The sequence below is a fragment of the Saccopteryx leptura genome, chromosome 2 (assembly GCF_036850995.1).
Source record: "Saccopteryx leptura isolate mSacLep1 chromosome 2, mSacLep1_pri_phased_curated, whole genome shotgun sequence".
Classification (NCBI taxonomy): domain Eukaryota; kingdom Metazoa; phylum Chordata; class Mammalia; order Chiroptera; family Emballonuridae; genus Saccopteryx; species Saccopteryx leptura.
In genome coordinates, this window is record NC_089504.1 from 158,501,608 (window position 1) to 158,518,114 (window position 16,507).

The 16,507-nt window shown below is 41.3% G+C and overlaps 1 protein-coding gene across 1 annotated transcript in view; it reads left to right on the top strand.

Annotated features, from left to right (window-relative positions):
- Positions 1–200: 200 nt before the first annotated feature.
- Positions 201–16,507, top strand: part of PARP4 (poly(ADP-ribose) polymerase family member 4) — a 101,186-nt gene continuing 84,879 nt past the window's right edge. The window contains exons 1-8 of the mRNA XM_066369114.1: positions 201–293; positions 2,796–2,928; positions 4,621–4,822; positions 7,069–7,138; positions 9,107–9,182; positions 10,851–10,964; positions 15,511–15,660; positions 16,212–16,349. Of these exons, the coding sequence (XP_066225211.1) occupies positions 2,797–2,928; positions 4,621–4,822; positions 7,069–7,138; positions 9,107–9,182; positions 10,851–10,964; positions 15,511–15,660; positions 16,212–16,349 (882 nt within the window). The 5' untranslated portion in view covers positions 201–293; position 2,796. The remainder of the gene's footprint in view (positions 294–2,795; positions 2,929–4,620; positions 4,823–7,068; positions 7,139–9,106; positions 9,183–10,850; positions 10,965–15,510; positions 15,661–16,211; positions 16,350–16,507) is intronic.

Consider the following 16,507-nt stretch of genomic DNA (forward strand, 5'->3'; position numbering starts at 1 on the left):
CTTCCTCCAAATTCTAACTTGGCAGTTAACCTTCCTTGGCCAAACCCTTCCTGAAAAATCAAGTGAAAAAGCCCTAGGCCTGGGCCTGGTCCGGGAAGAGGTCGCCGGCCTGCTCCAGTCCGGCTCGGACAGGGCGCAGTCGCACCGAGGCGGGTGCGGCCCCAGGCGGTGGGGCGGGGCTCTGGGTCCTCTGGCTCCGCCCCCAGGTCAGCGCGGAGGGGTCAGCAGCTTCCGGGTTGCGGCGGGAGAACCCGGATTCCCGAGGCGCTCCGAGCGACCGGATCGTGGAGCAGGTACCTGGGCGCCGTGGGGTGTTCGTCGTTTTTGGCGCAGCCTGGTGCGCTCAGGGCGGCCGTGAGCCTGGAGACCCGGCGCGGTGGGGCTGCCCGGCGCGGCGCTCAGGCCCAGGGCTTCGGGAAGGAGCAGTCACACTGGGCTTCGCGGTTCTCCTTTCCGAGGTGACAGACTGCATGTCTGCCTTCTAAAAGTTGGGTTTCAAAGCAAACTTTTGCAAAAAGCCCAGGATTTTGGTAGATATACTCAGGGAACACTGTGGGTAATTGGAAACACCGTACGTTAGTCCTTTGACTTACTGTCAGTTAAAATCCAAAGTCGCTGAGGAGCTGAGTCATTCAACCTCAGCCTGGAGAGAAAACAGGGCGTTGCCTAGTGTTCGGCCTTTCCACTCTGGGTTGCGGAATAAAAGTAAACATGAAGATCCATAAACTGTGGCGTTAGAATGAAGGAGAAATTCCCTCCGGATGTATGCATGTTGCATATCCTTTCAGTGCACTGATTGATCGTGTATTTAGTGAGGACTGTCTGTGTGTTCAGAGTTGTGACATGCTACCGGAGTTGGAGCAGCACTAGAGTAGTTGGTCTTTCTTTTCCGGGGTTCAATAGTCCCATTATAGTGTCAGAAGGCTCTTCTGTAAACCTACGCTTTTTTTTTTTTTTTTTTTTTTAGCGAGAGGGAGAGACAGAGACAAACAGGAAGGGAGAGATAAGTTGGGGCACTTTAGTTCATTGATTGCTTGTCATACATCCATTGTTGAGGGGAGGGGCTCCAGCTGAGCCACTCATCCCTGCTCAAGCCAGAGACCTTGGGCTCAAACCAGAGAATTTGGGCTCAAGCCAGCGACCTTTGGGCTTAAGCCAGCGACCATGGGGTCATGTCTATGATCCCATGCTCAAGCCAAAGACCCAGCGCTCAAGCTGGATGAGCCCGCGCTCAAGCCGGTGACCTCAAGGTTTCAAACCTGGAATGGCCCAGGTCGATGCTCTATCTGCTGTGCAACCACCAGTCAGGCTGTAATCCTAGGCTTTAATATTTTTGAGTTTTTAGTAAGCAAACGTTTATTGAATGCTTACTGTGTACCCTAGAGTTGAGGAATGTAAAGATCAACAAGTCATAGCCCTCACATGGTATCTGCTTTCCTGGAAAAACCAACAGTGTTAAGAAAACAGCCAGTGGTTATAGAAACATCTGTTACTACAGCTACCTGTTGGAGGAAGAGAGGAAAACACATCCCAGCTGGATCAGAGCTCCAGGGTTCCATGATGGCTCCCTCCTGCACCCACGGTTTCTGGATAGAGTGGCCATAATTAGTGAGAGGGAGGCTGAGAATTTCCCAGGACCTGGCACTGTGTCCCTAAACCAGGGTCTGTTGGCTGGGAGTGACACTAGTTAACAAAATTATATTGGTTTCAGATGCATGATTCTAAACACATCTCTATACACAGTATTGTGTGTTCATCACAAGTCAAATCTCTATCCATCACCATTTATCCTCCCCTTTACCTTCCTCCAACTCCTCGCAGCCCCCTCCCTCCAGCAATTATCACACTGTTGTCCCTGCTTCTTTTTCTTAGAAGTAATTATTTTCTATATGTGGAAATGTAAAAGAAATTATATTAGCTTTAACTGTGTATACACACACACATCTCTTCCCATTTAACCATAAGTTGTGTTTTTTATTACTAGTTGTTCAATTTGTCTCTAGAATAGCTTAACAGAAACCCAAATAACTAATAAGTCTCTTTGAATTTATAGAAGATTTATATATAAAATTCATGGTTTTACTATCACATAATGTAGATTTTTTTAAGTGAGAGGAGGGGAGGTAGAAAGACAGACTTCCGCATGAGCCCCCACCCAGGATCCACCCAGCAACCTTCATCTGGGGCTGATGCTCGAATCAACCGAGCTATCCTCAGCACCTGAGGCTGACACTCAGACCAACCAAACTATCCTCAGCATCCCAGGCCAACACCTGAACCAGTTGAGCCACTGGTTGTGAAAAGGGAAGAGAGAGAGAAGGGGGAGAGGGTAGGGAAGAGAAGCAGAGGGTCGGTTCTCATATGTGCCCTGACTGGGAATCGAACCTGGGACATCCACACGCTGGGCCAATGCTCTATCCACTGAGCAAACTGGCCATGGCCATAATATTAATTTTTAATTTAGAAATTAATACTTCTATATTCTTAAATCATATTTGATCTGTAACTGAAATCTGTCATGTTTTCCTTAAAATATATATATTATGAGTTTATTCAAAAGGATTTTGGGATATCATATCACCCATAAAAGCTAGAAATGATTCTAAAATCAACATACATATTACAAACTCAGGTGATATTCAACTTTTGTGATTATAATATGATTGCAATATCTTTTTTAAACAGTAATACTGACTTACCATTTGCATATAGAACAATTCTAAAGTCACTGTCATTTATATTCAATGAAAAGAAAATCCTTGAAAGCTATGACTTGAAACTTCTTTTTCCTACAGGATGACTGTGGGAGTCTTTGCAAATTGTACCTTTTGTTTGAAAGTCAAGCAGTTAACTGGTCAACAGAAGAAAAAGCTACAAACTGACATTAAGGAAAATGGTGGAAATGTGTCCTTTTTATTAAATCCTCAGGTATTTGCAAATTTCCTAGGTATTCTTGCGTGATAAATGTGCCTAAGGGGAGTGCAGGTTATGGTGAGAATAGTAGGCAGAGAAAACTGGCAGCAGGGAAATCAGTGAAGGCTGGGGAAGTGACATTGCCAACAGGGAATCTGGGCTGGAGAGAGGCAGAGAGGGGAAGACCAACCACTCCCATCTCCAGTTCCTGTGAACTACAGGACAATCCTACATGCCCCATGACTCTGATAGTATTAGAGCACAGCCCAGGACATCCATAGAAGTAATATCAGACCAGCCAAATCTGTTCTCAAAGGAGAAAAGTTAGAATGTGTAGCATTTTCCAAAAGTATTTGTAGTCACTTCCCAGTATGTCAACACGAGTGACACCTGCACTAGTAGCTCCCAGGGGACAGAGGGGGAAAAAAGCATTGTAAACTGGTCTTTGTGTTAAAGGCAGGAAGAAACTACCTTCTCTGTTGAAATGAACTGTAAGCTGACAGTTTAGATATGGAATTTCACAGCTGGATGAAATCTTAAAAGGTTACCCTGCTCTGTTTTAATCACCTTATCATAAGAAGTAAAAATTGAAATTCAAAATCAGCAGGTGCCAGGCCTGCAAGTGCAGGCCCTGCCCTGTGCATGCTCTTCCCTGTGTTGGTCGGCTGATGGGGCTGCCCCTTTGGACCACAGCCCTGGGCTTGCTGATGACAGGGAACTAGATTTGTTCTGTGAAGTGCAGTCAACTCCAGCTGGATGCTGGGTGCTTTTCTGGCATTTGGTAGTTTGTCCGTTAATATCAGAAATGGAATGGCCCTGTTTCCTCCTTGTCATACAGAGTTGTATACACTTCCCTTGCAGGCATTTCTCACTGACCAGTCTTACCATTTCTGTGGGTGATGAATAAGTCATGCCTCTCCTACCCTCTGGGCTTACCTTCTGCATAGAGAAGAATATCAATGCAAGCTGTTACTTTTAGAATCTCACTTATGGGGCAGCAACCTTTTCAGCAGTTATTTTGCCAGTGTCTGGAAACATTTGAAATGTGCATAACAGCTATTGTAATATAAGAATGCTCTCCAAAATAAATTGTGGAAAAGCTGTGTGTTTAGTATGCTGCCATCTGTGGCTACAAAGAGGGCTGTGGACTTACTTGTGTGTGTGTCATCTACATAGTAGCTCTGGGTGGATACCTGAGAACAGGTTACAGCAGGTACCTCTGGGGAGAGGAACCTGGAGAAATGGAGGGGAATAAATTAACTTATTATAACATTACATTTTAGATATTCTCAAATGTGCATGTACTACTTATTTAACAATAAGTTCATAAAATTGCAAATTAACAAATTTAAAGTAAGTAATAATATATACCCTTTAAAACTCCTATTCCACTCCTAAGGGAAAAAGTTGTACAAAGAAGTGTATGTGAAGATACTCAGCACAGCATGTTTAAAAGAGTGAAATTTGGAAACAACCTTTAAGACTGGTTAATCAATTATGGTACATCTATATCTATACTCTTTTTAAAAACTGTTGATTTTTTAAAACTTTAATGTAACAAAATGTATTATTTATAAGAGTTTTAGAAATCTGAGAAAAAATGTTATAAATTACCTTCAAACAAGATTTTTCAAGGGTGAAAATTAGATACAAAATCATTTAAATTGTTTTTACTAATGCATAATAAACTGATTCTGTTTTTCTTAGTGTACACATATAATTTTAGACAATGCTGATGTTCTAAGTCAGTACCAACTGAACTTTATCCAAAAGAACCATATCCATATTGCAAACCCTGATTTTATATGGGAATCTATCAAAGAAAAGAGACTCTTGGATATAAAGAATTGCAATCCTAACAAGTCACTGCCCAGCACACCACCTCCTTGTCAAGAGGCAGGCAGTTCTGGTAAGTATTTCAAGCACTCAGTGTATTATATATAGGTGCTACTGTAAACATTTTGATTTGTCAAAGATATTGTAACCATCATGGCCAGATCACGTGGTTAGTTAGAGCAACGTCCAGATGCACAGAGGTTGCTGGTTTGATTCTCAGTCATCAGGGCACATATAAGAACATATTGATATTCCTGTCTCTCTCTCTTTCTCTCTCCCTTCTCCTCTCTCTAAAATCAATAAATTAAAAAAAAAAGATATTATAGACAAAGCATGGACCAGAAATACTACCAGAAATGGGCAGCAAGATAGTAAAGGACAAAGACTAGTTTAGCAATAGGAATAGATTTGTCAGTATCCAGTCTAGTGTGGTCAGAATCAAAATGACAGAAAAAAACACTGATAAATCTCAGAAAACTGTATATGTAATTTTAACTGGGAGGAGGAAGAAGCTTTGTTTTAAAAAATTACCATCACAACTAAATAACTGGAAATTTTATGACCAGCATTTGGCTAAAGAAGTTTTTTCCAGAAAATGATGTCTCCAAGAGCAGCATATTTTCTTTTTTTTCTTTTTTGTATTTTTCTGAAGCTAGAAACAGGGAGAGACAGTCAGACAGACTCCCGCATGTGCCCGACCGGGATCCACCCGGCACGCCCACCAGGGGGCGATGCTCTGCCCCTCCGGGGCGTCGCTCTGTTGCGACCAGAGCCACTCTAGCACCTGGGGCAGAGGCCACAGAGCCATCCCCAGCGCCCAGGCCATCTTTGCTCCAATGGAGCCTCTCTACGGGAGGGGAAGAGAGAGACAGAGAGGAAGGAGAGGGGGAGGGGTGGAGAAGCAGATGGGCGCCTCTCCTGTGTGCCCTGGCCAGGAATCGAACCCAGGACTTCTGCACGCCAGGCCGATGCTCTACCACTGAGCCAACCGGCCAGGGCCGCATATTTTCTTTATAAACCCAGATTTTATTTTGGAATCTGGCTGAGAAGAAAGCCTTTGGACATAAAGAAATGTATTCTACTGAGACACATCCAAAGTCAGACAATTCTGATAAATACTAATAAGCACACTCTATGTTAGGTATCATCTTGTACGATGTTAATTGTATTATTTATAAAAGTTTTAGACATTTAAGTGTTTTCCTGTAGTTTGGCCTCTTTAGACAAATGCTTGTCTGGAAATGCCATCATCACACTTTCTTGCTGTTTCAGAAAAATGGTAGCTGAAACAAAAAGGTGGGAGGATAAACTCCTTTTACACTGAAAACATTTTTCAACATCTAGAATAATACAATCAGATTGAGAATTATCACAAATATACTGATGACTTTTGAAATCTTGATAGCATAATAAAAACTGAAAAGTCCTCACATCAGAAGATGCTATAGTATTATGATTTTTCTGTAAGAAAAGTATGAAGGAAACATTGCTCAGCCTCATGTAGGAGCCCCTGAATGTCCCTCCTCTCAACTAGTACATGTTTGTGACCTGATGACACATGGGCACTCGTTCCGATCCTATGTTGTGTTAGAAATGCATTTCCTAATCGTGTTCACCATCTTCAGAGGAGAAAAATGCCTGTCAATGAATTTCAGTTACATGAGAATTTTCCTCACATAGCTTCTAAAATAAAATTAGAATAATATGCTCTTTTTTTTTTTCAGACAGAGAGTCAGAGAGAAGGACAGATAGGGACAGACAGACAGGAAGGGAGAGAGATGAGAAGCATCAATTCTTCATTGTGGCACCTTAGTTGCTCTGTGATTGTTTTCTTATATGTGCCTTGACTCTGGGGGGATACAGCAGACCGAGTGACCCTTATTCAATCCAGCAACCTTGGGCTCAAGCCGTCAACCTTTGGGCTCAAACTAGTGATCATGGGGTTATGTCTATGATCCCATGCCCAAGCCAGCAATCTCGCACTCAAGCTGGTGAGCTGTGCTCAAGCTGGATGAGCCCGCGCTCAAGCTGGCGACCTCGGGGTCTCGAACCTGGGTCCTCCACATCCCAGTTCGATGCTCTATCCACTGTGCCACCGCCTGGTCAGGCTGTTCTCTCTATCTTTTAACCTATCCTCTTCCTTTCCTACTTGTCCTTAGATCACCAATAACTAGCTAATTTAAGGACACCTTAAAAAAGTAGAATAGCATGGCAAATAAGACCCACATTCAAGAATCTTAACAGTTCTAGCATTTATTATTAGTCAATTTTAGTAAATCTTTGGGTGGTAAACAAGTGTTTTGTTTGTTTTAATTCTAGAAATGAAAACAGATAAACTGTGCCTGGACAATGATGCTGCTGAGACAGAAAACATCGTGAAACTTACTGAGTAATTTATTTCTAGTCATTAAGACTAGACAGAGTTTGCAAAATGTTTTATAAGCCTTACGCACAGTATTAAAATGCTATTAGCTTATCAATATTTTGGTAGTATTTTAATTTATATTGGTTATCTAATTTTAAGTTTTTATTTATTTAAGACTTTTTACTTCAACTGGTATAGTGGTAATTATTTGTGTCTTCTCAGTATTATATGAGATTGAATGTAATTGTGACATTGATTTGAAAAAAGAAAAACCACTGGAAATGAGATTTGGGCAGTCTGTTCACTCTGTTACCTTCCTGAATAGCCTTTAGAGACATTCATTACTTGCTATTGGATTTTTTTTTTTTTTTTTTTGCTGAGACAGAGAGAGGGATAGACAGGGACAGACAGGAACGGAGAGATGAGAAGCATCAATCATTAGTTTTTCTTTGCGCGTTACAACACCTTAGTTGTTCATTGATTGCTTTCTCATATGTGCCTTGACTGGGGGCCTTCAGCAGACTGAGTAACCCCTTGCATGAGCCAGCTACCTTGGGCTCAAGCTGGTGAGCTTTGCTCAAACCAGATGAGCCCACATTTAAGCTGGCAACCTCGGGGTCTCGAACTGGGTCTTCCACATCCCAGTCCGACGCTCTATCCACTGCACCACCGCCTGGTCAGGTGCTATTGAATATTTTTTTAAATGGAAATCATAACAACCTTCCAAAATGGAGTATATGAGTCTGACACTCTATATGGCTTCTTAAAGCATACCCAGATCTGCAGTATCAGTTAGGCATCACATTTTGCTGTATTTTACTTGTTAATAATAGTGCTAAAAGAGAGAATGAGTATCAGAATTAAAAGTACAGATTAGGAGGAGTCGAATACTTTATTTTGAAGGGGAGTTGACTATAGTTCAGAGAGATGTGGGCCTGTCTAGAGTGGCACGGTGTCTGAGGGTCCATAGGGTGAACGCAGGCCGCTGTCTGTGGAGCTGTGCCTTCTCCCACACACTGGCCTGTTTGATGCCTGTGCTTTATGCCACTGCTGCTGTCCAATGCAGACACTCGTAGTGTTTGGCTTCATAACTCTAGAATTAGGTAAAGGAGGAATCTAGCTCATTCCACAAGACCTTTAAACCATTTTCAGACTATCAAAGGAGGCATTAGGGACTTATACATGTGTGTGTATATATATATATATATATATATATATATATATATATATATATATATATATATATATACATACACACACACACACACACATACACACATATATTGAATTATACATATATATATACACACACACCCATACATATACATACATATATTGAATTAAGTGAGAGGCATGGAGGCAGAGAGACAAATTCCTGCATGTGCCTTGACCAGGATCCATTGGGCAAGCCCCCTATAGAGCAATTCTCTGCCCTTCTGGGGCCACTGTTCTGTTGCTAGGCAACTGATCTGTTTCAGCACCTCAGGTGAGGCCATGGAACCATTCTTAGCACTTGGGCCAACTTGCTCGAACCATTTGAGCCATGGCTGCAGGAGGGGAAGAAAGAGAGAGAGAGAGGAGGGAGGGATGGAGAAGCAGATGGGAGCTTCTCCTGTGTGCCCTGACTGGAATTTAAACCGGGGACTTCCACATGCCAGACTGACATTCTACCACTGAGCCAACCTGTCAGGGCCTATAGTACATTTTAAATGGAGCCTGACCTGTGGTGGTGCAGTGGATAAAGTGTTGGTCTAGAATGCTGAGGTCACTGGTTTGAAACCCCTGGCTTGCCTGGTCAAAGCTCATATGGGAATTGATGCTTCTTGCTCCTCCCCTGCTTCTCTCTTTCTCTCTCTCTCCCCTCTCTAAAATGAATTTTAAAAAAAGAAAGAAATGGAGTTAGGAGAGGTACAAGAAAAACTTTATGAAAATCCTGTTTAGTCTAAAAGTCAACTTTATTTAATATTAAAGTTTTAATTTTACAAATTTCAGGTTTTATACAGAGAATGTTGAAATTCCTCATTTTCCTCAAGATTTTGAAGTTGCAAAATATAACATCTTAGAAAAAGTAAGAGTCTTATTTCTATTTGGAAAAATAATCTGTCTGAATATCTTGTAATTATTCTTTCTGTTTGATAATTTCCTCATTGTTGTGAAAAATTGTGCATATTCTGAAAAATACTTCATAATATATGAGTTGATATCTTTTAAATTGAATTTACTGGGGTACAAGTACAGGTATGCAGCTCAATAAAACATCATCTACCGACTGCATTGTGTGCCCATCGCCCCAAGTAAAAGCTCTTTCTGTCCCCCTTTCTCTCCCTTTGCCCACCTGCACCTACCCCCACCCCACTTTCCCTCGGGCTGTCACCACACTGCTGTCTGTGTCTCTGTGTAATCTATACATGCTTAATCCCTTCACCTTCTGTCATCCAGTCCCCCTCCTCTCTGACAGCTGTCTGTTTCATGTGTCCATGCCTCTGTTTCTGTTTTGTCAGTTTAATTTGTTCCTTAGATTTCACATATAAGTAAGATGAGTCAAGAAAATTTTTATGTTTAAAATTTAATATTTAATATTTTAGTGTAAAAGTAATTTCTCATAATTATTGTAAAAGTAATGCATGCTCATGATAAATGTATAAACAGCCTGACTGGGTGGTGGCGCAGTGGATAGAGCGTCAGACTGGGATGCGGAGGACCCAGGTTTAAGACCCCGAGGTCGCCAGCTTGAGCGCAGGCTCATCTGGTTTGAGCAAAGCTCACCAGCTTGGACCCAAGGTCGCTGGCTCCAGCAAGGGGTTATTTGGTCTGCTGTAGCCACTGTCATGGCACATATAAGAAAGCAATCAATGAACAACTAAAGTACCACAACAAAAAACTGATGATTGATGCTTCTCATCTCTCTCCATTCCTGTCTGTCTGTCCGGGTTTATCCCTCTCTCTGACTCTCTTTCTGTAAAAAAAAAAAATTAAAAAAAGTGTAAACAGTATAAAATATTAATATGACATTAAAAATAAGTTCCTTCCAGCCCTGGCTGGGTAGTTCAGTTGGTTAGTGCATTGACCCAATATGCCAAGGTTGCATGTTTGATCCCTGGTCAGGGTATGTGGAAGAATCAACCAGTGAATGCATGAATAAGTGGAACAACAAATTGATGTTTCTCTCTCTCTCTCCCCCCCCCTCCTTCTCTCTAAAATCAATTTTTGAAATGCTATGTATGCTCTTTTAAAAAATAAAATATAAAAAAAAATAAAGGTCCTATTTTTAACAGTTTGTTAGATTTTAAAAAGTAGATTTGACACAAGTATTTACACCATCTTGAATACCTATTACTTTACATACAACAAAAAACTTTTCTCCAATGTTACACAAATGCGAACTAACTTCAGCATTCAAAATGATGCTCCATTTGTAATTTTTAGATATTCTAATAAAATATAACTTGAAAATGACATTTCCTCTGTGATAAAGAAGATTGAAAAGTGATACTATTTAAACATACACAGCTATAGCTATAGTAAGATATGGAAGGGAAATACATTGAAATATTAATAGTGATTATATGTCTGTAGTATGATTTCATGTGCTTTATGTTTTTCTTTGTACTTTCTGTATTTTCTACATTGCATCTCCAAATGAGCATGTACTAGTTTTATAATCAGCCTTTTAGAATAGTGTGTAAAGTTTGTCGTTTAATGAATGCAGCTTGTGAAAGCCCAAGCTTTCTTCCAGATGGGGCCGGAGAAGGGACGGGAGACCGCAGTGGTGGAATTGCAGTGTTCGCAGGACCCCGGGGACCCAGCCTTCCTCATCACTGCATGTTTCCTCCCAGCTGGTGGCACTGAGGTAAGGGTTTTATATCAATTCCTATGTGTTTGCTCATCCTTGTTCCTAAATAGTTCCCTTAACACCAGCCAGTGAACCAGCCAACCTGGCCATATTTCTCATTTTGCCTGGTAAATAGCTTTGAAAAGTAGAAATGTATTCCCTTTTGGAAAGGGGCAGATGAGGAGAGCAGGCTGAGTTCAGGCCCTGACCAGAGCAGTACAGAGGGCTCGTCAGAGGAAGATACTCACTGTGTAGGGGTTTTGCTCCTGTTCTGAGTCATTACAGAAACTTTCATAATGTATAGACCTCTCAAAGCAATCCATTCAGATACCTCATTAAGCACTTACTATGTACCAAGCAGTATACGAGAGGCTGGAACCCAAGATAAAAAAATCCTCATACCTGCCCCTCAGAAATCACCTCCCAGGAGGGAACAACACAGCCATGATTGTACCCTGCTGTGGCAATGAAGTGTCTGTGAACTGTTGTGGGCTCTAAGCAGCATGGAAGACTTTGCAGAGACAACCTGAAACAGTTATGAAACAAAAATAAATTTAGAACTAATACCTAAAGTTCAAAGAAAATGCTATAAAACCACCAGGTTGTCTTCTCTCTAGACGTGCAGCTGTTGATTGGAAACAGCAGAGTGCACAGGCACTGCTCTGTGGGGTGGGTGGTCCTCCCAGCAGCTCACTCAGGCTGTGGACGTTCTCACTTTGCCCCCATGCCAGGGTCATCTCTGGACAAGGAAGGAAGCTCACGTCAGGTAGGTGTGGATCCACCTGACTTAGAAGCCCCCCCATAGGAGTCCGTACCTCCTATAATGGGCCTGGGGTTGAGATGCCCTTAACCCATTTATGCTAGAAGTTGAAATTTTTGAAATTCAGTTCTTCAAAAATTTTTTGAAAATTTACATCACTATTTTTTTTTTAACAGAGACAGAGAGAGTCAGAGAGAGGGACATTTAGGGACAGACAGACAAGAAGGCAGAGAGATGAGAAGCATCAATTCTTCGTTGTGGTGTCTTAGTGTTCATTGATTGCTTTCTCATATGTGCCTTGACTGGGGGGCTACAGCTGAGCCAGTGACATTTTGCTCAAGCCAGCAACCTTGGGGTTATGTCTATGATCCCATGCTCAACCTGGTGAGCCTGCACTCAAGCCGAATGAGCCTGTGCTCAAGCTGGCGACTTCAGGGTTTCACACCTGGGTCCTCTGCATCCCAGTCTGGCACTCTATCCACTGCACCACTGCCTGGTCAGGCAGTTCACATCACTTTTTGACAAGCTCCTAGCATGGCAGTATCTACAGCAGTGACTAATTCTGTGCGCCACATGATAACGTACCCTCAGGAGGCAGAGGTGTGAAAAATCAGACGTCAGTGATGACCTTGAGCAGTAGGATATTAATAACTCTCATGTCACTACCATTCCAATAATGGAACATCTATATAAATAAAAATGTAAATGTTCATTTGTTCAAAATCTTAAATCTCCAAAAGTTCTTCACCGATTGCTTTGAAATTTTGACACAATGTTGCATTTGAATACACACCCTTTTTTATATACCTACTATTATATAGATATAGATGTCACACCTGTGACAGGTAAAAACATGCATTTTTAAAAAAAAACAGCGTCATCTGTTGGACATAAAACATTTCCTATCAAACATCAGGAAATAGAACTCATGCTTCCAAATGACATCGTTCGGTGCAGAAATTGTAACAGCTCAATTCATGCCAACTTTCAACATACGCTATACTAAATATTTTATGATTCCATTTCAATGTTTCCAATTTACGATCCATTTACGTGCAGCCAGACTTGAGGATGCACGGTTGCGAGCACAGTGATCGCGTTCTGCAGGTTTAGATCTACTTTGTTCTCAACAGAATGAACGCAACAGGCAGAGAGTGGCTGAAAGACGTCGATGAGAAATAGATCAGCATCAAACATGACTCCGTGCTCAGTAATCACGTGATTTCAATCGCCTTGCATTGTGGTACAACCCAGCTGATGATTATAGTTTGAGCTGGCATGTTCTCATCAGCACTATGACTGAAGTGTGTCCTTATTGCAAGGCTCTGAAATTTAATGGAGAAGTGAAAGGAATGTGTTGCGCTGCCAGAAAAATTAAACTGCCTCAACTTGGAGAACCCCAGAGCCATCCATTAAAAACTTGCTTGCTGGATATACTGCTGAATGAAAGCATTTCCTATCTATTATCAGGAAATAGTACTCATGCTTCCAAATGACATTGTTTGGTGCAGAAATCATAACAGCTCAATTCATGCTGACTTTCAATGTGAAAGGACAAATTTATCATAAAGCCGGCTCCCTGCTTCCATTCCCAGATGGTCAACATAAATTCCTACAAATGTATTTCATTGGTGATGGCAATGATGAATTGAATGCACGCTGCGGAATTTCTACCTGCATGAAAAGGTCCATCATTTCCCAACTGCAAGAACTTCTTCACAAAATAAACAATTTAGTGCGTTTGTTCAAAACAGCAGTTGACATGATGCCATCTGATACAAGACTGTTATTTATGCTGACAAAATGGCTTCTGGAGAACATGTGCAAAGATTCAATGCTCCAACTATAGACGAAGTAGCAATTGTTATAGTTGGAGATCAATTCCAACCTAGAGATATTGTTCTTCATTGGAGAAACAATCAATTGACAAAAGTTGCAGAAACTCGTCGATGCTATGATGCCCTGCAATATCCAATCATTTCTTGAGATAGTGCTGATGGATATCACTTCAACATTAAGATGATAAATTCAGTCAGTGACAAAGAAACAAATATGAAATGCAGCGCAATGAACTATTATTCACACCAATTAATGATTCGAGAGAATGAAGAAAATCACATTTTGAAATGCTGTCATTTGTTTCACCAATACATCGTAGATATGTATGCAAAAATCGAAACAACGTTTGATATTCATCCGTTTGAATCAGACCAAGCTTTGCTCTGAAGAATATGTTCATTTATGAGATGCAGTTGTAAATGACGGTAATACAACTAACGTTGGAAGACTTAACGATTTTGCCATCTTCATATACAGACAGTCCACGTCATATGCATGAATATGATCAAGATGCAATTGCGTATGTTCATCACTACGGGCATCTAGACCTATTCATTACATTCACATGCAATCCAGCTTGGGATGATATACAGCAGATCTTACTTCCTGGGCAATCGCCGGTGGGTAGGCACGTATTTCACAGCACGTGTTTTCAGACAGAAGCTGAAATCACTGATGGATTTCATGGTAAAACATGAAGTGTTTGGGTCTGTGCGCTGTAAAAAATTAATGAGCAACATCATAGAAGGAACAATCTTGACAGGATCTTTCAAAGGTGAAGATGTCCTCATTCCTCGCATTCCTATGATTCCAACGGATATGCATTTCAATTTAAGAGATTGCAGTTCCCAATTCAATTGGCGTTTGCAGTCACCATCAACAAAACTCAGGGCCAGTCTTTAGAATTGTGTGCTTTAGATCTACACATGGGTTGCTTTTCACATGGACAATTATATATTGCATGTTCTAAACTCAGCAAACCAAACAATCTCTATATCTGCACAGACAATGAAACAACAAAAAATATTGTATACCCACAAGCATTGTGAAATTAAATATATTAGAAACGTGCGCTTTCTCTTTTCTTTCTCTTCCATTTAACCAGACTGAGCCACAGCAATGCGTGGCCGGGTACAGCTAGTAAGGCATAAATGGGTTAAGGGAAGTACCTGATGTTGGAGTCATTGCTCCAAGGGACTCCTGAGGCCCAGGTTTCCCCCCTGCTGTTTATGGTTCATTCATTGAACTCCCAATCCCGGTGCAATTAATTAAGGACAGGTCACTATTATCCAAGCAATTTTGCCTAATGTTACAGCTAACACTCCACCCTTATCAGGTTTCCATAGGAACAACTATAAAAAGTTAATTCAAGGTCATATGTGTCCAAGAAGGAGAAAGTGTTTTGTTCACCTTTTACCCCCAAAATGTAGACTATATTTGGTGGAGAAGGTAGTTGTGTGGGTTAAAACTAAGGAAAAATCAGTTGAAAACCATGATGAAATATGTCATCATATTTTTCTTCATTGAGGAAGAAAAGTGATGCTGCCTAGGCCAACCTGTCCCTCTCTGCTTTATACGAAGAGCTCTTGCTGGGGGCCTTCCTCCCTCCAAAGCCTGAGCCTCCTTGGCGAGTCTGTTCACCTTGACAGACAGATGAACCTCACTTACCCAGTAGACTCTTCTAGCTCACCCTTCTCCTTTGTTAAACCATTTTGGTGGAAATGATGTTGAACTCCACCTTCTTAAATGAAGTGACTTGAATGTGACATACCTCCGTTTGCCAAGTGTGAGAGGGGTCCTGTAGCCAGCAGTTCAGTAGCCACCAGGTGAGGAAGAGGGTTATTGGTCTCGTGACTAATGCTTTGTTTATGCTGTTCTCCAGCACTTAGTAGATATTGAATAAAGGTTGATACCAAGTTACTGTATCCTTGTATTCTAACACTGTGCTACATATTATATTCACAGCCTAGAAAGCAGTTCTCTGTAAAGAAAACCTCTGCAGATGCATGTGAGTATTATGAAAATTACATCGAAGAGCTGAAGAAACAAGGATTTCTACTAAAAGAATCTTGTACCCCTGAAGCCACCCAATTAGCATCTGAAAAATTACAAGCAGTAAGATTGATTTATCCATCTTTTGTGTTATTGATTTATTATTTTTAAGAGGGATGTTTTCTTTATGGCAAATAAAAAACTGGTAGGAAAGAAGAGTGAGAGTTATAAAAAGGACCAATGAACCCAGAGAGAGGCATACATGCTGAGAGGGGAGTGAGTTCTAAGATGAGCCCCAAAACCTATGGCAACAAACCATCACAGCTTTCAAAAGATTTCATTAAAACGTAGGCCAGGAGTCAGGGATTCATAACCCTTAATACCACTTAACCTGTGATTCCACTGGCAAGCCTAAAATTTACAGGGTGAAGAAAAAGACAAAAGGAAAAATAAAATGGGACTAAAAGAGAGAAGGGAGGACAGAGAGAGGGTATAGGAAGGAGGTTGAGGGAGGCTAAGCAAAAAGAGGAGGCCCAGAGTATTAAAAGGTTCATTGGAGTGGGTGGCTCTCTCTTGGTTATAATTATTTCTTCTCATGCCTCTGACCATCTCCATTTTAAATAAAGCTACCCATGAAAACTTTCTCTTGGTGTCTTTTTGCCATTTTGTTGCAGTTGCTTTTGGAGGAGGTAATACATTCTAGTAGTCTGAGCCAAGAGGTGAGCGATTTAGTGGAGATGATTTGGGCAGAGGCTCTCGGCCACCTGGAGCACACACTCCTCAAGTCCATGAGCAGGATCAGCCTCAATGATGTAAGTCACATGTGTCCTTGAAACACCCCCTCACCTGACAGACCTGCTTTCCTGGTCTCTTAGCTTTAATGGTACCACTTTCGTTTGAGTAATTATTCTGTTGTTTTTGGATACACTCCTGTTCTTTCTTTGTATCCTGTAGCAGGGGACACTGAGGG